General features: G+C 36.7%; 1 protein-coding gene across 12 annotated transcripts in view; it reads left to right on the top strand.

Moving 5' to 3' along the window:
• KHDRBS2 (KH RNA binding domain containing, signal transduction associated 2) overlaps positions 1 to 25,815 on the top strand; it is a 628,062-nt gene that overhangs the window by 375,913 nt on the left and 226,334 nt on the right. For all 12 annotated transcript variants that reach the window (XR_015251309.1, XR_015251308.1, XR_015251306.1 and 9 more), the window contains exon 5: positions 20,499 to 20,626. Coding sequence is in view for 5 of the 12 variants with exons in the window: in XM_086707154.1 (XP_086563280.1) it covers positions 20,499 to 20,626 (128 nt within the window). In the remaining 7 variants the exon portion in view is untranslated. The remainder of the gene's footprint in view (positions 1 to 20,498; positions 20,627 to 25,815) is intronic.

The raw sequence follows: 25,815 nt of genomic DNA, 5'->3' as shown, positions 1-25,815 counted from the left end.
GGGATACAGTTTTTATCCATATATATGGCAAATAAAAAAAGATGATGACTTTAATATTATTAGTAAAGTTGTACAAAATAAGCACTTTAATATCCTGTTGATAGTAGTGTGAATAACACAAACCATTTTGAAAAGTCCAGTAATGTGTATAAAAAATTTTCTTAAAAATAACACACCATTTGACACAATTATTCCTTTTCAGAGACTCTAAACTTGGAATCAAAAGGAACCATGTAAGGAATGGTAATCATAGCATTGTAGTGGCAAAACAGTGGAAAACACTTAAACATCCATAAATAGGGGAATGGTCAATATATTATTAAATTACACGTATCCTATGAAAAACTAATTAGCTACTTTACAAACACTGAGTTCTGTCTCATTGACCCTGAGGAATGGCCATGATATATCATTCAGGTAAAAGAGAAACTTGACAAGCAACAGAATAATATAATAATAATAAAAATTAAAATAGAAAAAAGAAAAGAACAATGGAAAAAGTGAAAGGATAAATTCCATCCTATTTATTTTAACCTTGAGGATGTGTTGAAGAGGTGTCATGGATAGGTTATTAATTTTGAAAAGATTATTAATATTTGTATCATATGACTTGCTATACTAAGTAAATATTCCTTAAAAAGTTAAAAAATAGGGGCATCTGGGTGGCTCAGTCAGTTAAGCATCTGATTCTTGATTTTAGCTCAGGTCATGATCTCATGGTTTGTGACATCAAGCCCAGCATCAGGCTCTGTACTGATAGTGTGGAACCTGCTTGGGATTCCCTGTCTCCCTCTCTCTCTGCTTCTCCCCCACTTGTGCTCTCTCGCTCTCTCTCTCTCTCAAAATAAATAAATAAACTTTAAAAAAAAATTTAAAAAACCCAGGAATGTTGCCAACTACTCTCCAATATAACTTGCTAAAATATGCACATACATATTGAAAGGAAATCAATAAAGAAGGCTGCTTTAATGTGTATATAATGCAACTCAAGAATTTAACAGAATATACTGTTTGTCTAGGATTGCAATAAATGATATAAGAACACTTGCTGAGAGATGCCATTTAACATTATAAAGACAAGGCACTGGAAATGACAGCTAACATGTCCTGTAGCTTTGATCTGTGTTGCTAATGAGCAACAAGGATCTTGCCATGCAATTTAAGGTGAGACTACTGGTTGGAAGTAATAACCTGGTATTTTATGTTTTCCTTGTTTATGCATCTTTCCTAAATGAATCGAATTTAAAATTTTTGTCTGGAACATTTATTTCTTTTAAACTTTTCTTTGCATTTTAGTTTTGTTAAGTTAAAAAATGTCTGGTTTTGAAATGGGTAATGACACTGCCTTAGCTGCTCCCAACCCCCCCCCCAAAAAAAAAAAAAAACTTGCTTGGGCTTATGTTGACATTTTATTAATTTTCCCTTTTATGGATTAATTTGCATGAGTCTTATTTCATTGCAAGTGTTTCTCTTTACTTTCTTTCCAGCTGCATTTATACAAAACCTTTTGAAAGACATTTTCTGTTATTGTTGTTTTATTGGTCTTTCTTAGACCTTCATTTCATACCAGTGATATTATGTTCACTAAGTCTAATTATGCTCTGGCTGCAAACTCTTAGAATTGGATCTTTTCCAGATACTCAGTCGAGAATAGCTTCAGACTTGATTGTTTGTTAAATGTACTGTACGAAGAAACAACCCTAAACTGATTCATGGCTATAAATCTTCCTGAATTCATCAAATCAGGGTTTGCCTACACATTCTCACCCAAGGCCTTAACCTTCTAAGGATAAATAGCCAAAAACATATCTATTATATTTCATAACTTACTATAGTCCTAAGATTGTCTACCACTTTAGAAAAATACAGGATAAAATGCTTTCACCTACATTTAACACTTGAGTATTTTCTTTTAGCTAAAATTTGTCTAAGAGATAACTGATATGGCAGACTTGCCTTATCATTTCAAATGAGTGGTACATCAGAATAGGGGATCCAGTAATCTGCATGGGAAGAATAATAGCTAACATTCATCACATGCTCAGTAAGTGCTAGACACCATCTCAAGCAATTTACATATGTTTATTTATTTAATCCTCCCAACAGCCATATTATTTTGTTTATTAGTGTTATTAATCTCGTTTTATAGATAAGAACATTTAGGCCCTGAAAGGCTTAGCATTTACATTAAACCACACAGATAATAAATGTCAATGTCTGAATCTGACCCGGTAGTGGGACCACACAGTCACATTCATAATTACTACATGACATTGTCTGTCCAGAGTCCAATAAAGATAATTCTGTTTTTTTTTTCTCACAGTTTTAAAACTTAACTCTCCTAAAAACTGGCACGGCACCTAAAAATATCGTGAAATCAAACAACTAAATGCTACCATTGTACAGTAATGTTACAATCATGTTTTTATCTCCTTTAAGCTCTTGAGGTCTTGTATCATTTTTTTTAAGTAGAAATTGATTTTTGTTCCAACTAAAAATACATAAAAATGGATTTTCTCACACAACTCTTAGAATTGTAAAAGGGGACAGAAAGGTACTGAAGTGATATTTCACCCGCATGACCCGCTGAAACTGAAACACCCAGTGATAGGATCCACATGGAAAATACCAGTCTTACAGCTCCCAGAGAGTGGGAAGGTCTTTACTTCTTTCTTTCTTTTTGTCTTCCATTATTTTTTTTAAAGTTTATTTACTTTCGAGAGGGACAGAGACAGATTGTGACTGGGGGGCGGGGGGCAGAAAGAGGGAGACAGAATCTGAAGCAGGTTCCAGGCTCTGAGCTGTCAGCACAGAGCCCCATGCAGGGCTTGAGTTCATGAACTGCGAGATCATGACCTCAGCTGAAGTCGGACGCTTAACTGACTGAGGCACCCAGGCACCCCCTTATTTTTTTAACTTTTTAAATGTGTATTTATTTTTTGAGAGAGACAGAGCATGAGCGGGGGAGGGGCAGAGAGAGAGAGAGAGAGAGAGACAGAGACAGAGACAGAGACAGAGAGAAAGAATCCGAAGCAGGCTCCAGGCTCCCAGCTGTCAGCACAAAGCCCGACGCCTGGCTCAAACCCATGAACCGAATGGTGAGATCATGAGATAAGCCAAAGTCAGATGCTTAACTGACTGAGCCACCCCAGTGCCCCTTTTCTTATTTTGTAAGTAGGCAAGTAGTTTTCAAAATTTGGAAAGGTATGAGGGTTTGGTAGTTATTCTTTTTAGATTTTTAAGCAACTGTGGACATGACCAGAAATAATTCATAATGAGGAAATTAAACAAAAGATTACTTTTTAGAAGGGAAACACTAAATGAAAGATCATGTTGTACAAACTGAAATTATGCAAAAACTAGCCAGTATATCAGGGCTGGAAGAAACAAGGAGGGTCTTACAAGTTAGCTGGTATACGTGAATAATTTTGACATAACAGTTTCATCTAATCACATTGTGCATTTAGATCTCATCAAGCTTTGTACAGTCAATTTACAGCATATCAACAAATGACTATGCTGTCATTTATTGCCCATTTTGTTATAATGCAAGCTACTCAACCCCATTTCTCTGTGCCCTGAGCCACACTTCTGTTGCTCTAGTTAACCGTTTCTTGAATCCTTTACATATCTTTTGTATTTTTAAAAATTATTGTGGGGCGCCTGGGTGGCGCAGTCGGTTAAGCGTCCGACTTCAGCCAGGTCACGATCTCGCAGTCCGTGAGTTCGAGCCCCGCGTCGGGCTCTGGGCTGATGGCTCAGAGCCTGGAGCCTGTTTCCGATTCTGTGTCTCCCTCTCTCTCTGCCCCTCCCCCGTTCATGCTCTGTCTCTCTCTGTCCCATAAATAAATAAAAACGTTGAAAAAAAAAATTATTGCACAATCACATATTTTAATATCACCCTTGGTCTGCTGTGTGTTCTGCTTTTCTATTTACTGATCCTTGCCCTCAGTTTTAATTCTCTTTATAATTTTACACGTCACAGACACATAAATGCATACTGCACAGACACACGAGTGTAAACGTACATGTGTGAAAATAACATATGGTCATGTAGAGGCTCACCAGATAGTTTGAGTTGTCTTCATGTCTCTAGAAACGGAGTCTGGTTTTATTTAACTCCATTCGGGGATAAGAAAATAGATAGTTGAGAGAAAAAAGGTGATTTTGTTACGTCACACAGACAAAATCCACACTAGAGCTCAGAATTCCTATCTCCAGGCCTAGAAAGTAGCCTCTTCAATTGACAAATTTATTTATATCACCTGCTTATCTAGTGGCAATTGATTAGTCAAACAGCTACCATACTTGTTTTACATACGTGTCAAACACAGCCATATACCACCAACACCAACAACAGGAGCAGTGATAATATCAGCTTGGCAACAAGGGCAGTGTGCTCTTTCTGATTTCTGAAATCTTTCTGATTTCCATTTCTTTTTAAAAAAGAACACAGTGATTTAGAAGGACAGCCCCCATACAGCACATTATATCATGTGTAGAGCAAGGACTTGGAGCTCTGATTCAGAAAGCTATGCTATTTTGATTGCAGCATGTCCAGGCTGACAGGATCTCAGAACTAGAGGAAAATAAAAAAGGAGTAATTTAACCGGGATAGAAATGAGAAATGTAAGGCACTTAAAATGTTTTCTGCTGCTAAATCCTGCTTCTGATTTGCCTCACATTCATCATTTAACCTCTGAGTCTGCAAATGGGGGTAATAATCTTCCAACTCCTCATCATTCACCAAGGTGCCATAAAGATGAATTTGGTCTACTTTTTTTTTTTTCAACGTTTATTTATTTTTGGGACAGAGAGAGACAGAGCATGAATGGGGGAGGGGCAGAGAGAGAGGGAGACACAGAATCGGAAACAGGCTCCAGGCTCTGAGCCATCAGCCCAGAGCCTGACATGGGGCTCGAACTCACGGACCGCGAGATCGTGACCTGGCTGAAGTCGGACGCTTAACCGACTGCGCCACCCAGGCGCCCCTGAATTTGGTCTACTTCTGATGCACTTAGAGTTCCTTAGAGATTGGCAGTGCATATTAGAGGAGTTTTCAGTAGACTCCTACCTCTGACAATGAGCAAAGAAATAATTGGGTAGCACCATGATTTTTGAAGCTTGTGTAAATTGTTTCAACTTGATGAAAATTCTTTATTTCATAGCATCATGCTATCAGAATAGTTTCCTGATTGATTTTTTAGTAAATTTGATATTTTAGAGCAGTTTTATGTTCACAAAAAATCGAGAAAAAAGTACAAAGGGTTCCCTTTTATACCCTCCCCCCCCCCCACATATGCATAGTTTCCCTCATTTTCCACATCCCCTACTGGAGTAGTAGGTTTGTCACAATTGCTTAGCCAACAATGACATATAATTGTCATCTAAAGTCCAGTGTTTACATTAGAGTTAACACTTGATGTTGTACATTTATGGACTTTGATAAATGCATAACCTCATGTGTTGCTATAGATTGAACATTTGTCCCTGCTTCCCCCCAAATTCATATGTTGAAATCCTAACCCCAAGATGATGGTGTTAGGAGGTGGGTGGGATCACCTTTGGGTTACCTTTAGATTATGGTGGTGGAGCCCTCATGAATGGTATTAATACCCTTATAAAAGAGACTCCAGGGAAAAAAGGTCATTTATTAACTAAAAAGACCCTCACCAGACACTGATTCTGCCAGCTTCTTGTTCTTGAACTTCCCAGTCTCTAGAACCAAGAGAAAGAAATTTCTGTTTTTTATACCCAGTCCTATGGGTATTTTGTTATAGCAGCCAGAACAGACTTAGATATGTCTCCACCATTATGGTATTGTACAGAATAGCTTGGCTGCTTTAAAAACCCTCTTTGTTCTACCTAGTCACCCCTTCCTTCTCTTTTTTGCCCCTGACAACCACTAATCCTTTTATCATCTCCATAGTTTTGCCTTTTCCAAAATGTCCTATAGTTGGAATCATATAGTATGTAGCCTTTTCTGATTGGCTTTTTTCACTTAATAATATATATTTCTTTCCTCCATGTCTTTTCATGGATTGATAGCTTATTTCTTTCTGACGTTGATGATATTCTGTTGTCTGGATATATACCACAGTTTGTTAATCCATTCACCTACTGCAAGATTTCTTGGTTTCTTCCAAGTTTTAGTAATTGTGAGTAAAGATTCTATAAACGTATGTGGGCAGACTTTGGGGCTGATCTACATTTTCAAGTCCTTTTGTAAATACCAAGGAGTAGTATGTTTGTTGGATTATATAGTAAAAGTATATATACTTTTGTAAGAAACTTCCAAACTGTCATTCAAAGTAGCTGTACTATTTTGCGTTCCCACCAGCAATAAATGAAAGTTCCTATTGCTCTACATCCTTGTCAGAATTTAGTGTTGTCAGTGTTTTGAATTTTTGTCATTCTAAGAGGTATGTAGTCATATCTCATTATGGTTTTAATTTGCAGTTACCTAATGGCCTATGATGTGGAGCATCTTCTCATATACTTATTTCTAATCTGTATGTCTTCTATGGTGAAGTGTCTGTTCATATCTTTTGTTCATTTTTTAATCAAGTTGTTCATTTTCTAATCACTGAGTTTTAAGAATCAAGTGTATATTTTGGATAATAGTGTTTTTAAAATTGTTTTTAAGTTTATTTATTTTGAGACAGAGAGAGAGAGAGAGAGAGAGAGAGAGAGAGAGAGAACAAGCAAGGAAAGGGCAGAGAGAAGGAGAGTTAGAATCCCCAGGAAGCTCTGCACCATCAGTGCAGAGCCTGATGTGGGGCTCAAACTCACAAACCATGAGATCATGACCTGAGCCGAGATCAAGAGTCAGATACTCAACCAAATGGGGCACCTAGGCGCCCCTGGATAATAGTCTTTTATCAGATGTGTTGTTTGCAAATATTTTTACCCAGTCTGACTTGTCTTCTCATTGTCTTAAAATCCCGATTGATTTTTAAAATTTATCCTACATTATTGTTCAGGTTGTTTATTGGCTTTACAAATCCGTATTTGCATTTGATGCTGAGTATAGAACTTTCTTTGTAAAGCTTAGTTAAGCAGGAGTTGGCAATTCTTCTCATATTGATTTGTATATGTAATATACTATAATTATATTCTAAATAGTGATAAATCAGAGGATGTGATATCCAGAAAGTTTGGGTGGAATCTCAAAATTCTAGTTGTGTTGCAAATAATTTAGAGATATAGCAAAAGTAATTTTGTGAGAGTTGAATTCTCTGCCTTCACATGCACACCCTCACCTATATAAACATCACTTAGCACAATTATAGGTATTAAACCAACAAAATTTTACACGTGTGCTTTTAGCTTTTTAGAACAAGGCCATATGGACATCACTCATATTAAATTCGAAGCCTCAATGGCTGATTTGCAAGCATGAGGCTAATTAAGTTTAGAATTAAGTATATTTTAGAAACCTATAGAAGTCAAACTTCTTGGAAGAATGTTTTTGTTCATTATAAAATCAAGATTTGGGTTTGTATTTCTAATCTATAAATTGTCTGGAGGGTGATAAAAGAATGAGAACCATAGGTCTGCTCTGTACTTACTGATGCTTTGGAAGCAATATCCGTAATACTGCAGAAGACAGCCAATTAATGGCTTTTGTGGTTTGCTAAATGCCTGAGTAAAGTTGAGATGTTTAATAACCACAAAAGCCCTTTACTGCCACTAGAGTCCTAAGACTCCAATTGCAATTCATATTCTATACCAGCATTAAAACTGGTGTAACAAACCAAAGTATAAATCTCTTTTTATAGCATTTTCTTTCTCCTCAAGAGGATTTGCTGATACTATTTTTAACTCTTTTTTTTAAATTCCTCTTTGTTTCAGTGACTTTGCGGTAAAGAAGTATGTGAAATGAGATGGTTTGCAAAGCAAAGTGTCATTTAAGTATGTGTTTTGTGAAGAAATTATTATATAAATAGATAAGTACACCACCACATTTCCATGTGCACATAGCACCCTAATCATTTGTATTTCAGTGCTAGAGTAGGAAAGTAAAAATTCAGTAGCCTGTCCTCCTTTGGATGTCTATGGCAGCCTTTTCATGAGAAAATCATATGGAGACACCTTGGGTATTATTTAGTTGGATTATTATGACCACATTTTCATTTTCCTGCTATAGAAATAGAGCCAGAAATGACTCGTTCAAAGGCCCAAATCTCGTTTAAGAGCAAAACTTGAATTCTGCCCTCAATCCAATCTTCATTTTCTCATGTCTGGACTGATCTAAAAGTCTTCTGCAGCAATTGAGTTTCTGCAGAAGAAGCGAATAACATCCCTGCCACTCCAGTCCATCATCCACATTCCTGAGTGATCCTTCCAAAACCTGTACATGGTGATACCATTCTGTGAATACTCATTGTCTGAGAACACAAACCTCCAATCTCCCAACCTTCTCTCCATACACCCTTCTACTATCCACCTCAGACATGATGTTTTAAGAAAATTGGATTATTGACTATTCTACCCTGTTGCTTTTTTGTCCTGACTTCATGACATTTAAATCTTCCTGGATTCTTTTTTACTTCTAACTAACAAATGTCCACCTCCACTCTCCTTTTTGACCCCTAAATGCCTTCATGTAAGGGTATTTATATTCTTTCTTATGATTAATAGACTATGTCTTTTGCCTTCTTTCTTTCTTTCTTTTTTTTTTTTTTTGTAAACAGGGTTCTTAAAGACCTGTATGTCTACCCGGAAGACAAGCTACCCATATAGGAGAGAATCATATCACACCTTAAAAATCCCAATTTAAAAAGCCTCCTTGTTTACAAATAATGTTTACTTTCCTTTTTTAAGAATAGAGAGATATGAAGGGAACTCACATATCTTTCCCATCTCGGTGATGATACCATGATTCAGTTGCACAAACCAAAATTCTGGGAGTCACATTTGAGTCCATTTTCTTCATAACTCCCCATATCTGATCTATCAGCAATGTCAGAAAATTCTGCCAGTTTTCCCTCCAAATATGGCCAGAAGTAAGCAGTGGATCTTCCTCTCCACCACTCTCCTTGGTAGCAACAGAAGAGACTGCAGTAGTGAGCGTACGAACTGCAACAATAGTGTCTTCACCTTTCTCCCTGTTTCCACTCTACCTCCATTTTAACCCATTTTCCTAATAGCACCCTTCATGTTCCCTTTAAGATATTAAACTGGTTATTTCACTGTCCAGTTAAATACTCCCTAGGCCATCTAATATACTTAGAGTAAAACCAAAAAGAGCCAGTATGATCTAGCCCCTGTCTACTTATCTGACCTAATATCACTCTCTCCTGTGCTTACTAAATTCTTGATATACACGCACCAGAATTCTCTCTGACTAAATTCTTGATATACGTGCACCAGAATTCTCTCTGTTCCTTAGGAAGCTCAGCTTCTTCCTGTCTCATTGTCTTTGCCTTCCAGCTACCTGGAAGACTAGTGATCCAGATCCTTGCATGTCAGGCTTCTCTACATTCAGGTCACACTTTGTATGTTACCTCTTCAAAGAGGCTCTGACTGACTTCCCATCTAAACCAGCTTTTCCAAACAGCCCCTCCATAAGGTTGCCCTGTTCCTTTTTATCACAGCATATTATTGTCTAAAATAAGCTTACTTATTCCTTTGTTTGCTTTTTGGTTGTCTGTTTCCCTGCTTTAGAATGTAAGTAAATTCAGTGAAGGCCATTTGTTTACTGTTTTTGTAGCACCTAGAACAAATATATAAACAAATAAGTATATTTGCTGTATTTAATATAGAGAGTGTTACTATATTTAATAATAATATATTTTTTCACTGAGGAATGCAATTGTCCCAGATGCCCCTTCCTGGCTCCTGGCCTTATTATGTTTGTTCAGGTTCAATATAAATTCTGCTTTCTATTCCTAGCTCTGAATGATATGAGTCTGCACTGGTAGTATTCTAGATCTTTAGAACAAAATAAGAATCCTACCTTCAAGCAAAGGACAAGAACACTGTAGATAGTATCCAGATGTTGCTTGATCTTGCATTTCATAGGAAATGAAGGAAAACTGAAGTTCCTTTGACTGGTCTCCCCACCTCTTGAGAGCCCATAATTTCTCCAGTTGGGATAAAAGCAAATCAAAGTATAACCTTCATCACGGACCATAGAACTGATGTTGATGAATCCTAAAGCATGTTCTTTATAGAATATTTAAATGGTTACCTTCTTTCAATCAAAGTTTACAGAATAAATCTTAAATCTTAAAAGTGAGTGGGGAAGGCATTAGGGAAAAGTTTGTGACCTGAGTGTTAACTCTCAATACTATTTCTCCCTTGGCTTTGACAGACACAAGTATCTTGGTAGGGAAACTGAATGGTCTTGAAGTACCTGATGTATGTGATTCCAAGAAAGCAGACATTATCTTTACTCTTTGAGATGCAGAGTTAAAGAAGGAAGAGATCCAAGGCCTGAAAGGAGCCCTAAAAACAGACCATCAATCCCATGTTTGAGGGGATCTGGTGGCTTCCTGCAGTGAACCTTTTCTACAGAATAATTGATTCTGACAGCCTGCCATGTATGTTCATTATGTAGAGGAAGGAAAGGGGGCTGCCTGATTCAGTTGACTTTAGTGCTCTTGAGGAGAGCTATACACATGGCCTGTGGGACTAGGGAATATTAGGAGAAGCCTGAGGACAGAGAGCTGTGCTGTCCCGGTTCAGAGAAGCCCAGCATGTCAGCTGCTCTGCATGAGCCCATGATAGCAAAGAACCCAAGTCTTCCTCACCTGATGAAGAGGCTCCAACTCAAGACCCATTCAGAGGCTGAACAAACCCACCCACAAATAAACAAATATGATTTACAGTCCATTAAAGGACCGTAGTAAATTGCGGAAGAGGAATCCAGCTGAACAATTCAACAGACAGTTCCTATTGAGGCAGAACTAATGGAAGCAAGGAAAGGAAGAAAGGATGTACACCCAATCCCTCTAACTCCGAATCAGTGTTCTTTTCACTTTGCAATTCTAATTTCCTTCATGAGGCTACTTGGGAACTTTCACATCATATTTTGATGTGCCTTCAAATACTTCTTCATTGTATTACATTCATATATCACAAGTCCATTTCTTCAGTTACTGATCGTGGAACTAAAGTTTTTCATCAGGTGTTTGTTGTTTTCCTTTCTTGAGTTTTCAGTAGCTGAACTCTTTAGTTAGCATCCTTCACCTTAGCTGAATACTCTCACTCCTGCTTGCCTCTGCTCGGCTTCTGTCCTACATTCACCTTTCCCAGCTACTAAATGAGTCTGCTCTCTTCTAGTATAACTTTTTTTTTTAAATGTTTACTCATTTTTTGATAGAGACAGAGCGTGAGTAGGGGAGGGCCAGAGAGAGAGGGGGACACAGAATCTGAAGCAAGCTCCAGGTTCTGAACTGACAGCACAGAGCCTGACACAGGGCTTGAACTCAAGGACCGTGAGATCATGACCTGAGCCGAAGTCAGACGCTCAACCAACTGAACCACCCAGGTGCCCCCTGCTCTCTTCTAATTCAACAGTTGAAGAAGTAGCACTTTAATTATTTTTAAGGGCTAATCTACTGTAATGTGATTAAATGTTCAGGAAGAATACTATACAAAGTTTTGTTTGTTTTTTTTTTAAAGATTAAATTTGGAAGGAACTGGTAACTGCAAGCCAAATAAAAGGACAAGTGTAAACAAAAAGGCATGTGCAGCATATTTTATACCCTTCTCAAAGAGCTTCAAAAAAGTTGCCATGACTGAGTAGGTTGTTGTTTCCCTGATTAAAACACTCAGAAGGAATCATCACAATGTTTTCATTTGGGAAAAAACAAAGAACTTCTAGGAGAGATTTTCTAATGAGCCACCCAGATAGGTCTTCTCAGTTAACACTTTTCTTTCTAAAACAGAAATGTAGAGTTCAACATTTTTTAATAAAACAAAGTAGAAAGGTAGTAGCCACTAAAAACATCATTATAATATTGGGAATAAATCAGTTTTCAAGTCTAAGAAGGCATCTATCCTTGCCTAGAAAGAAGAACAATTCATGAACAGGTGTAGGGATCTAGTTTTCTGTATTCACTTAAGTTCTGCTGGTTCAGGGGCTTTCCTCTACTGTGTCTCCAACACCTACATCAATGTCTGACATGTACTTGCTGCTCAAAAAGACATTAAATAAATAAAATGGTGATTTATTTAGCAAAATTCCTTTAAGCACTTTAAAATATCTGGTTGGTTAGATGCATTATTACCACCTTGAATATATAAATTTTCTATGTCCAAGGAAGGCCAGAATTACAAGGTTATTAATAAAAATCACCCACATGTGCCGTATTCTATCAACGTTTTTCATGCACAGAATTTGTACTCTCTTCTAAATATATACTTGTCATGCTGATTCTTTGTTAAGAAGAATTTGGACCCATTTGATCAATGTACCAATAACTATCACCAATTCTGTGTTAGCCAAAAGTTTGGGGTTTTTTTTTGCATCCCTAAATTAAGGTTGATATGATATGCCAAAGTATGAAATCAATGCCTATTTTAACTTAAAATTGAGAGAGAACTCCTGTATCATGTGTGCAAGTAAAGTTGCCAAGGAAATTTGCAGAAAAAAATGTCATTCTGGCTCTGTTTAAACAAATGGAACTTGGTATCTTTAGAATAACAACCCAAATCTCTCATTTACTGTTATCTAAATATTTATCTATGACCCTAAATCCACCCTGAGGTAGTGGCTGATTCTTATATGCTGGGATGGGTGAAGTAATGACACCAAATACGTAAGTCAAATACACCCAATTACATGAATCCTTTGGTGCTCATTCAAAAGGTCTTGCTTCCTAGACCTCATATATCTGTGGTTGATGTTTGCTAAGGTAAAATAAAACAAGAGAAAATAAGCCAATAATCCTGCAAAATATCTACCTAAAATCTGTATAATTATTGTCTTATTCTTTGATGATTTTTATATAGTGTGCAAAATTACTTTATAATGGGGAAAAAGAAAAAAAAATCTTGAATAACAGAAGTTGCCATCCATAGTGGTTCAAGATACAAAGTCCACATTTTTACTTTGTGATATTTGATGTCCTTTGGTGAATAAGCTTTATAAAGCCTTTATATAGACCTTATGCAGAGTCATGCACCAAACAGATTCTTAATAAATCTAAATTGACTGTTCTTTGACCACATTTTGTTAATGAGGTTTTCTGGTACCACGCCCGGGCTGATTAAAACTCATCCTGTGTTGGCTAAAAGATGTTATCTAATAGCCTAAGATGTTTTTCTAAATAATATCCAGCACAGCACTAGTTGTTTTCTGAAAGAGCTTCCTACCCATTCCAATCCAGCTACAGATTTGATATTGGCACAGGACCCATTACCTCCCGCACTTTCTTGTTTATTACTCTAGTGAAAGTGCCCTAACCTAATTGTTTGTAGGGGCTTAGGAAATCCCAGATCTCTTTGTCATGGCCCAGACGGGTTACAGTCTGCATTTCATTCTCCCCTGATGTTGTCTGACAGTCTTGGCATTGGTAGAGCCAAATATACGTTCACATGTTACCAGTGGTTATAATCACAGTTTTAAATGTGCAGTGCCAATGCCCATCAGAGTCTCAGAGGAGGGAATTTGGCAGGAAAATGGTCCCTCACTGTGCCCCCAGGTAGCCTATCTACACCTGTCATCACCTGGCATCAACACGCAAGTGAAATAATCTTCCCAATTTGTATGTGGGCAAAATGCCATCATAACAGATGGACATGAGTGTATGTAACTGGGAAATTATGCATATACATTAAATATGCAGACTATGAGCATGAGTCCTTTCTAGGAACATCCAAACATCTGTCTGCTCTGAGCTTTTGTGTATACTGTTTACACCATATGCCGTCACGGTGGGAGGGCTTTGTCGGAGATGCGAAAAGGAGCACTCATGAATTTCATGGAAATTGTTTCATAGGGCTAATTTGCCTCACCCTAAGCAAAAGGAATATAGAACAAGTATTGTGAATATCTTTGTTATTATTTCAAGACAGCAATTTTTAAAAACTGATTTTGGTAACAAACAACCGAAATTTTTGGGCATTGTAGGAAAATAAAATTAAAATTTGGATCAATTCTAAAAATGTTTTTGTATGATATGCATGTGTTATTTAAGCCTTGATAGATTCATTCAAAAGTTCACTGTTACGACCCCTTCTGTCTGAACCCAAAGCTGCAGATCAAACCAATCAGCATTTTTTTTTTTAATTTTTTTTTTTCAACATTTATTTATTTTTGGGACAGAGAGAGACAGAGCATGAATGGGGGAGGGGCAGAGAGAGAGGGAGACACAGAATCGGAAACAGGCTCCAGGCTCTGAGCCATCAGCCCAGAGCCCGATGCGGGGCTCGAACTCACGGACCGCGAGATCGTGACCTGGCTAAAGTCGGACGCTTAACCGACTGCGCCACCCAGGCGCCCCCCAATCAGCATTTTTAAAGCAACTTAGTTTGTCTTCAAGGTAAAGAGTATTTTTAAAGTGCATATGATTTATTTACTGCTGGTATAGCCAAAGTAGTAAAGCATTTTTTATTATTTGAAGTGTGGAATCCCAGGACTGGAATCTTTTTTTTTTTTTTTTCTTATGAATATAATTTATTGTCAAATTGGCTTACATACAACACCCAGTGCTCATCCCAACAAGTGCCCTTCTCATGCCCATCACCCACTTTCCCCTCTCCTCCATCTCCCCATCCACCCTCAGTTTGTTCTCTATTTAAGAGTCTCGGGGCGCCTGGGTGGCGCAGTCGGTTGGGCGTCCGACTTCAGCCAGGTCACGATCTCGCGGTCCGTGAGTTCGAGCCCCGCGTCAGGCTCTGGGCTGATGGCTCGGAGCCTGGAGCCTGTTTCCGATTCTGTGTCTCCCTCTCTGTGCCCCTCCCCCGTTCATGCTCTGTCTCTCTCTGTCCCAAAAATAAATAAAACGTTGAAAAAAAAAAAATTAAAAAAAAAAAAAAAAGAGTCTCTTGTGATTTGCCTCCCTCCCTCTTTGTAACTATTTCCCCCCTTCCTTTCTCCCATGGACTTCTGTCAAGTTTCTCAAGATCCACTTATGAGTGAAAACATATGGTGTCTGTCCTTCTCTGACTGAATTATTTCACTCAGCATAATACATTCCAGTCCCATTCACATTGCTGCAGATGGCATGACTTTATTCTTTCTCATTGCCAAGTAGTATTCCATTGTATATATAAACCACATCTTCTTTATCCATTCATCAGTTGAATCTTAATTAAAATAATAGTAAGTTTCATCTGTAAGTATAACTTTCATTTTTTCTTGACAAAAACAATTTTATAATATGAGGGTTAGCTTTATTTCAAAAATTTTGAAATATTCTGCTTTTGCATACAAGTTAAACATATAATATTTTATTTTTAATATTTATTATTTTATTATCTCATCATTTATAATAAATAATATTTAATATTTTATTTATTAAAATATCTATGTTATTATTGATTTATTTTAAGTGACTGGAAATTAATTTTTCCACTTTTGTTCATCCTGAATTGTCATAATTGTACCTTTCTTTGTCCTTTATGAACTTTATCACATGCTTAGGTAATTATTTTTCTATATTTATGTCTTTATCTCTCAAAGATCTCTTAATATAGTAATAAATGAAATAATATCATAAATTGAAAGTTTTCATAATTACTATTTATAAACTTATATTTTTACATCTCAATGAATATGTTGTTAGCATATTGGGCATAAAAATTGTAAATGCCATAAAACTACAACCACACATTCGTATGTATGAATATTTCATGACCCCAGCACCTTAGAACTCAATAACACCAGGTGAACTAGGTAATGATGTATATTTGATAAGATAACATTTACAAGGTAAACTTGGAAGGTTTTGTTTACTCGTGTCATTAAGATCTTATATAACTAAAGTATCAGCAACTCATACCACAGTTAAATGTCCAGCTGGATATACTAGCTTCAGGTAGACTCAGGTTCTAGTTAGGAAAGATTAATTCAAAAATAGGTTTGTGCTTAATGAAGACTGGAAGTAAGCACTATAATATAAAATTACAGATTTTAGGGTTTAGAAAATTATATTTATGTTATAAAACAATACACAGAATATATTCAGTCTAGGAAGTTATTAGTATCAACTACATGCAGACATTTAAAAAGTTCTTTTCCATATTTATTTGAAACATGTAGATGCTTCATTACTATAAATACAGAAGTGTGTATATTTTGGTTGTCTAATTAGACAAACCTGAGTTTATTAAAAGGCCTGGTCATTTAACATTTAATGATCCAAACACTGCAGTTAATAAGTGACATCTTCAAGGATACAAATTTGCATTAAAAGTAGATTAGAAAATTCTAATCACTACATTCTTTTACTAATCTCTTATACAATCTTTGTGCTTCTATTATCATAAATATGTGTAGATGACTCTCATATTTACTCTCCCTACTCAGATCTGAATTTCTAAGATAACCCTTACTGTCACTTTGGCATTTTAAATTTAAGCTGATTAAGACCAAATATAAATTCTCCACCTCTACACTTTTTTCCTCATTCCTTCTTTTATCTTGTTAATGTTCTACTTCTAGCCATCTCTGCACCTTAAATGTCTTTTGTCCCTGCCTTTCCCAAATATATCATATACTTCCCAGTTGAGGACTCCTACTAAATTTTTTCGTGGATGCCCATTTTCTTTCTCCGCTACCCCATCACACACATGTACCCACAGTTTTTCATTGTTGCTGCAATTTATCTGCACCTACCAAGTTGTTCTGATCTCCGGCCCAAAATATGTTGATGACTCTTTCATATTGTCTCACTAAGTGAAGTGTTACAAAAAATTAGGCAACATACAATTCATTTTCTTAAAAAATATCAATCACCACCCTTTTTGGTAATCAATAATCAGTTCACAGTTCACATTTAATCTGTATATGACCATTTTTAAGTAAGAGAATGGCATGCACTCCAATTTAATCAGAGCATAAGGTGTGTTGAACAGAACAGGCTCCACCAGCATTGACATTAATGCATTTACCAAAGCTCTCAGTTTTGTAATCTTAGCAACTTGGTTTTGTTAACATTGTGTATGTTGGTTTGTGTCCTTCAAGCAGCAGATGCCAAGTTGGGATTATACACATAAGGATTTTGTTAGGGAAAATTCTCTTTAACACAAAAATAAGGAGGGAGCCAGAGAAAGCTGGAGAGCCCTCACACTACGATATCTGACCCAAAGGAAAGAGAGGTAGAGGGGCCTCGACTGCCCTGGTGCAATGAGATTAAAACAAGTTCAGCAAGGCTATCAGGGAATCCTTCAGGTATAGGAAGACGGGTCTTGTGACTCCCAGGAATGGGCCTATTTTAGCATCCTGACCACATTTAGCCATTGACTAAGAGTCACTCAAGGGGAACATGGGACTGGGGACAATAGGTTTCAGAACAGAGCAACTGGAATTTTTAGTCAATTACATCTGTAGTTAGAGGTTTGTATTCTCTTGACCACCACAACCCTGGAAGATGATCCATTTCTCAAAACAGAATATCTAGTTAAGCTCATAGAAAACCTGATTGTATATCATTATATATCAATGATAGTTGTTTTACTTACACTAAGAATTAACCTGCAGTGTCAAATATTCTTGTTAAAAAATAAACAGATTCTCTGCATGTTAGCAGATTTCTGTCTAGGAGCTGAATTCCAATCTGCAGTTGGATTGGTGAGCATAGACTCTGAATAAAATGTTTTAAGTGGACAATTCAAACTTTAATGACACCAGGGTATGACATTAGTTATATTTCCCTCCATAGCAGGGCTACACATACCCCAAGTAATATATAGATCACATCTGGGTCTAAGCACCCTCCTTTGGACAGGACAGGGAAAAGACTGCTGAAGTATGCCCCTCTGACTTTGGTCTCTCGTGTTCCGTGCTGAGCAGTCCCCTCTCTGTTTGTTAGCTTTTGCACAAAACAAACGACCACAATGCTGGCTTAAAGCACCACTTTATTATTTATTTCTACCAGTTCCGGGGGTAAGTAAGTGATTTTTTTATGGTCTTCATCAACTTGACTCATATTGGATGGCCTAGGATGACCTCACTCTTACGTTTGGGATAACAGATGGGATGGTGGGAAGGAAGGGGTGACTGGAGCCTCTCTCCACATGGTCTCTCATTATCCAGGAAGCCAGCCTGGCTTCTTCACCTGGTAGCATAAGTCTCCAGTGACAAGAAAGGACAAGCTCCAGTATGGAAGGACTTTTCAAGTCTTTGCTTTTGTTACATTTCTTGTTCAATTGACTAAGGCAAATCACATGGATAATTCCAGAGTCAGTGTGATTCGACCTATCCAAGGTATGCATTCAGGGAGGCCTGACCAAATTGGGAATTATTCTTTCCTGCTCTCTGAATAAGTTCCTCCTCTTTCTTCCCTATTTTCTTCTCAGCCTCATCTTCCTCTTCTTTAAGATTACACAACGAATAAGACCACATCCACATTATTACATTTTCTGATTCTGGCATAAAAGTAAATTTTTACATAAATTGAATACATCTAAAATTTCTAAATTTTTATTTGTTTTTAATTTTTTTTTAATGTTTATTTATTTTCGAGACAGAGACAGAGCATGAACGGGAGAGGGTCAGAGAGAGAGGGAGACACAGAATCTGAAGCAGGCTCCAGGCTCTGAGCTGTCAGCACAGAGCCCGATGCGGGGTTCGAACTCACGGACCGTGATATCATGACCTGAGCCGAAGTCGGACGCTTAACCGACTGAGCCACCCAGGCACCCCTAAAACTTCTAAATTTTTAAGTTTCATTGTTTCCAACAATGATCTCTCTTTTTACAATTTTTAAAGACCCTGAGAATTCATGGGTTTTCCTCAGATAAGAAATCACACAAAGATTCTCTTGCAAATTAGGAATATTATGTGGGAAAATTATGGAATTAATTTTTCATTTTAATTATGGAATTTAATGGCTGGTCAGCTCACTCAGAAGTGGCAATTCATCACACTCCCTGATCCTAATAAAATAACGGACATGTATATTCTTCCGTTTGGTGGTTACTTGAATGTGAAAATTAAGAGGTATAAATTGAATATATGTGACTTCTTAGAAACTGTAATTTTCTACTGTATAGTTCTTCTGTCAGCCAGCTGTGTTCAGCCCCTTATGAGGTGCTGAAGAGGATGAATGTGAAAGCATCATGTTAAAAACCAGAAAATTTATGCTTTGGAGTGACTAGTACTTTTCTTGTAATCAAGGCAGTTTTTGGAGCATGACATAAAGTTGTACATTAGAAATCCTTATGGGTTGAATGCATCCCTGCCTTTTTCTAAACAGAGGTGTGTGGGTGAGTAGCACAGTTTTCATGTAATATTACTGTTAAGGTATATATGCAGAGGTAAACTGGCAACATTTGGTGAAACGATACACTTGTTTTTTGGGTCCACACCTAGACTTCCAACATGATTTCTGTCAGCCTGCCCTTCACAAATATTTCTAGTGTCCACTTCTAGTCACCTCTCCAGCGCTAGAAAATTCAGCAGATTGATTTCACTTAAACATATGTTTGCTGAAAAAGAATTTAATCAGATTAGCCACTTGGTAAAAATAACCAATTATTCAGTTTTGTACTATTCAAGCAGGTGTGTGTGTGTGTGTGTGTGTGTGTGTGTGTGTGTGTGTGTGTGAATAAAAGGAGAAACAGGTAAGACTGATATTTGTCTTTAAAGAGTATTCATCTTTAGTGCCTCACATCCATTCTTTGGTCCCAATGAAATGACTGATAAATTTCCACACTGACAAAAGATAAAGGTAATCCCTTTGACTTTGCTACAACTCTGGTTATCACTGCGAAATTTGCCTTTTGCTATGGCTGTCTTTCTATCAGCCCAATGCTAGAACACGTAGAAAATTCCTTACTTTTAAATATTGTCCATCAAGCTTGTTGGATTGCACAGCTTCTCAGTTTTCTGAAACTGTGCTATATTATTTGCACTTCTTTATGATGTTAACACAGTGTCTACCTTGGGCCTTGAGATTGCACCTTTTTGGTTTATGCACCAGGAGCTATTTGAATGTCATGCAGTCATTTGCAGTTTACACATATCACCCCAGTAGAGTTGTTTTTCAGTAATCTTTATGTTAATCATAACTGTGGTACATTCCAAGATTTCATTCTATATTGCTGTCTTTCCTTTTCTGGTTAACACATCAAGTGATATCCCAGCACATTTCATCTGATTTCCTGCTGAGTATTTCCTTGATAAAAGAAGCAACTTCCCATTTCTCTCTATAAAAATAGGAATTTAAAGTATACACACTTTTACATCATTTCAGATTTTCATAGACAAGGCTCCAGAAAATAGATGAAAAATGTCCTTTCATACTGTGTTTGTTCAGGTCTAAGATCCCCATGCCCCATTTTAACTGATCAGGTCATGTTTTTTGTTTTTGTTTCCCTAGGACTACAATGATGAAATTCGTCAGGAACAGCTACGTGAATTATCTTACTTAAATGGCTCAGAGGACTCTGGTCGTGGCAGAGGTATTAGAGGCAGAGGGATCAGAATAGCCCCCACAACCCCTTCAAGGTACATTAGCTCTTACTTGAAATAAATTAACTGTAATCAAGGATGGCAAGCCTTTACTGATCTGCTCTGTGCCATGATCATAGCTAGGAATAAACAACATCATCAACAACAACCACCACAACAAAAGCAAGGACAGTGAATGCTTATATGACACATAGGAACTTTCCTAAGTTAACTCATCAAATCTTCCATGCAGGGTTAAGTATTATTCACAGATGAGAAATTGAGGTACAGAAAGGTGTTAAGAATATGCCCGAGGTTACACAAGCAGTCTGACTCTAGAATTCACAGGTGGAACTCTAACCGGCTATCCTAAGAAAATCAGAGGCGCAAACCTGAGACTTTCTTCTTTGTGGTTCTGTCTCCAGGATTAGGGCATGCAGATGATACAATTTTTTGTCTTTTTCAACCAGGATGACCTTGCAGGAAGAGAAAGCTATACATTGGTCTGTGCGTTGAGTGGCCCTTGAATTGATAGTCCTTCTGGATAGGTAGAGACATAGGTGATGATAGATAGACAGACATTTAGATAGACAGGTAGATAATACTTATACCACCAGTCCAGAAAGCCAGAGGACACTTCTTATATGGCTGATGGTAAGAGTATTTAAAATTCAGTTACGTTTGACTTTGCAATGTCCTTGGTCAACAGAGAAGATTTTACTTGATATTCACTTTCCAAAAATTTGGCATCTTTCTGCATCAGAGTTTGTTTTGTACGATTCTGAATTAGTCAAGCTTTCAACAGAAAGCATTGGTTTGCAAAGAGGTAAAGCAAAATATACTAATAGCCTTCATGCACAGACTGTGTAATTCATTCTCTTTACCTGATTATAGTTGGCCTTCAAATCTCTAAAAGACATAGGTCTAGAATATTAATTCGTACATTGCATAGAAATCATCTTATGAGATTTTAGGATACTTTGCTGATTCAATTTATTTAGGAAATTATGTCCTAATTATTGTTGACCACCAGTGTCAAAAAAAACACTGTTTTAACATTTAAGTCATAAATGCCTCCATTTTACAGTGAATCGGGGGAAAAAATTAAAAATGATACATTTCCAAAAAAAATATATCAAGGCAGTAACTATTTAAAGGTAAATTCTGGCAATTCTGAAATTTACATTTGACTGAAGGAAAAACTTCTGAAAATCTGTGAGAACTTATTATTACATTTTTATCTCTAAAAATGAAAAAAAGAGCTCTCTGATGCTGATAAAGAACATTTTTCATTGCTAAAATTTAATGTGACATACTTTTTTGTGGACGTACTTTTATGGAATAAGTCATTTATAAAACCTTGTACATTTCTAACCTCATCATGATGGGTTGTGAAATGACATCATTGCAGGTAATCTTAAGTTGATTAAATCATCTGCTTTAAATAACATAGCTGTCACTTTTGTGATTCCAAAAATAACAAATTTTGTAGTTTTACATGATGTAAACTAATAAATATTTAGAAAATCTACACAGGGGACAAGTTTTTTTCTATTCTTTTTCTTTGAAATTGGGACCATCTTTTAAAAATAATGCATTAACCTGCTTTTTAGGATTATAAAATCTTCATATTATTAGATTTTGTTTTATTGAAGTTCTTTGATGTAATATTATATTTGCATATTTGAGTGGACCCTATAAGATTTCAATTTCAGTAAAGCTTTATTCTAACATATTAGTCTCTTTAATGATTTATTAAAGAATAGTGCTTTGTGGTCCCAATTTTTAAATGTTAGAAGAAAAATTTCCTTGAACATTTTTGGTTTTTAATATCCCATATATATCATACAAATCTAATACTACATATGTATTATGGGAAAAAAAGATAAAATTAATGTTGGAATTTAAACCTCACTTCAGTGCAATATTGATATCATTAATGTATTAACATTAATGAAAGTAAATGGACCAGAACTCTGTTGTCTTTTATTTCAAACCACATGATGGAATGTATCTACAGTTAAAAAAAAGAATAAGGAAACAGTTTTACAAAACAGAAAATCATATTGATTAGAAAGTTCTTGAAAACATGAGTTAATGGATGCTAATTTGTACATACTTATGAAATTATAACTTTATTAAGTTATTCAGTTATATTTATATTAAAAAAGAATGGTGCCTGGGGTATTTGAAAACTTCTATAATAATTTGTTTAATTAAAACGATTTACATTGCAGCAAATGTATCTATGAAAACTACCTAATCCTCCAATCATTATGCATACCAGAGAACAAAGCATTACATCTGTATAATAATTCATAGTACATATTTGAAGAATTAAGATATTTGACATCTCTGATGCACTTCATCACTATATATTGAGAGCAAACTGTGGAAAATAAAACATTAGGGGCAGATTTTGAAGGCTTTTGTTCATTAATTAATGAGAATAATACAGAGAACTAATGGAGTTTGTTGAAGAAAGGAATAATCATATTTGTTTCTAAGAAAGACTGCTCAGTCATTACTGTGAGTGATAGAGAAGTAGAGCAATCAAAGAGAGACAGACATAAAGACCCTGATTTATGGCAAGGAAGCCAGTGAGGAGACAAGTCCATTATCCAAGACAGAAATGCACAGCCCTTGTATAGAGATACAGGGCTAGATTAGAGATAAGAATTTATAGGAATTAGTACTGTATTAGATGTTGGGGAAGAAAGAGTGGCCCACACAAGGATAACTCTTTGACATCTAGCTTAGTTAGAGATTAATGACATCAAATAAGATTTGGTGAGGGACCAAGTTAAACAAAGACTATAGTTATTCCTATAATTATCCAAGATCTATGGATCTAGTAGGACCTTGAGCAGGTGACTTGTACTTTCTGTGACTTGTTACTCAACCTTCAAAGTTTCTTAGAAATGTCTACATGACAACCTTGTCAAGATTTTTGAATTAGATGATACATATAGGGCAGTGGTTCCCAAATTGGTCTACATACTGGAATCACTGAGGGCTTCCTGCCATTAGAGGTTGTGATTTAATTGGCCTGGGGTGTGGTCTGGAATTTGGAATTTTTTGAAGGTCTTCAGGTAAATTCTGAAATGCAGACAAGTTAAGGAACCTCTGATATAAGGCATATAATCCAGGATATGGCATGTGTTAGGAAGGAAACACGTAACAGTCGTCTTTAGGCTTAAAGAATTAGCCTTAGAGAATGCAAGGGTCCAAAGAGGGCATTTTCCAAATAGTAATCCACAGTGATAAATATAACAAGTTCAGTGAAATGGGGACTGTAAATGAATCCAGTGGATTTGTTACCAGTGAAAAGTTAATGGTAATCTCAGAAAGAGTATTTTCAGCAAAGTGGGGAAGTAATAACTAGATTGCATTCAGTTCTGGGATGAGCAGGAGGTGGAGTATTGAGGACAGAAAACTTTTGAGAAGTCAGAAAAATGAAGAATACTGTAGTGTAGACTCAGCCGGGGACAGTATCCTAAAATAGATGATGTGAAACTTCAGCTGAATTGGAGAAAAGAGATATGAGATTAAAATTCCAGGGAAAGAACATAGTGTACGGAGGTGATGAGTCAGATTCAGGAAACAGGTTTTCTAGGGCTGTGTCTGGGACACAACTGACGGAGGAATAGGATGAGAAATTAGATTTGATGTGAGCATCATATAATTTTAAAGCAGGAACAGTTGTTACAGATTGAGAGATCTGATTTTACCCATTAGAAAAAAAAAAATCCACCTTAAACCCGGGGAGTTACAGTCCTTCCTTGTGATTATTCATTAAAATAAGACTTGTGAAAATCATTTACTACCCACACCTGGACACTTTTGAGAATGTTAAAATGCTAAACTAAACAGGAAGCTAGGACAGCAGTTGTATATCAGAATTTTTCTGGGCAAACCTGGATGTATGCTCACCCTGCTGAGGAAACAGACCCTTGGAGGCCCAGTGAAGGTAAAATTGGTCTTTACATCATTTTTCATAGATGTGTTTCATATTATGATGATAATATAGTATATTGTGTTCTCAGCTATTGTTGTGTTTGAAGTGGGCACTGGGCCTTCTGGGTCTTTTGTGTTTCACCTTCCCCAATCTAGGAGAGCATTCTCTATACATTAGACTTACAATAAGTTCTCTGATAATTTCTCTATTCATCAGCTCTATAATCTATTTAAAACGTTTAAAAGCTTTACCAGCATTCTTACTGTTCACTCACAAAAGCTCATTTTCTGCAAGCAAGAAAGAGCCAGCTGACTGCTATTCATAGCAGAAAGCCTAACCTACATCCCCCATCTGTGGGTACAGCCAAGCAGTGTGATTGTTGACATCCCAATGATCATCATTTTTCCTAAAGCTTTAGTGTTCCTGCTGAAAGCAGTGCTTTCTGGAGGCCAGCCTTTCAGACATAATAAAAAGTGAAATAACCATGCTTTTGCCCAAAGACTTCAAACACTCAACCTTTCCAAAGGCCTTGGAAAACCATAAAAGTTGGCTGCAACCATTTGATCTTAGGCTTTTAATACAAGTTACTTTTGTGTCAAGCACTGTAGTACAGAGCATTCAGTCTATTCTTTTATTGCAGAATCCTAATGTATTTCACTAACACCGTAGTTACCATAGGAAAATAAATTATATTAGTGACTATACCAGTTCAGGGGGTTGTATGCATGATGACAAATCAGTGACAATGAGTTCCGATTTCAATGACCTTAAGCTTAAGCTACTATAATAAAAAGAATGATATCACCATGCTTAGAGTTCCACATTTTATTAAAGTATGAAAGCGCACACAGATTTTTTCGTTGTAAGTTACAACGTTGCACTCACTGTCAATAACCTCCAACATGGAGGAGACATTGACATTTAGCAGCTCAGTCTCATAGATGGTCCAGTGAGCCATACAGGTTTCCCCTGCCATCCAAAAGTAGAATATTCCTGGGGCACCTGGGTGGCGCAGTCGGTTAAGCGTCCGACTTCAGCCAGGTCACGATCTCGCGGTCCGTGAGTTCGAGCCCCGCGTCAGGCTCTGGGCTGATGGCTCGGAGCCTGGAGCCTGTTTCCGATTCTGTGTCTCCCTCTCTCTCTGCCCCTCCCCCGTTCATGCTCTGTCTCTCTCTGTCCCAAAAATAAATAAAAAACGTTGAAAAAAAATTAAAAAAAAAAAGTAGAATATTCCTATGAAGTATTTCATAAGCTGAAATGGAATAAAGCAAAGAAGCAATTGCCATTA

The sequence above is a fragment of the Puma concolor genome, chromosome B2 (genome assembly GCF_028749965.1).
Source record: "Puma concolor isolate L17-30 chromosome B2, mPumCon1.1.hap2, whole genome shotgun sequence".
NCBI lineage: Eukaryota > Metazoa > Chordata > Mammalia > Carnivora > Felidae > Puma > Puma concolor.
The sequence above is the reverse complement of the archived record's forward strand: the minus strand, read 5'-3'. Positions and strand labels throughout refer to the sequence as shown.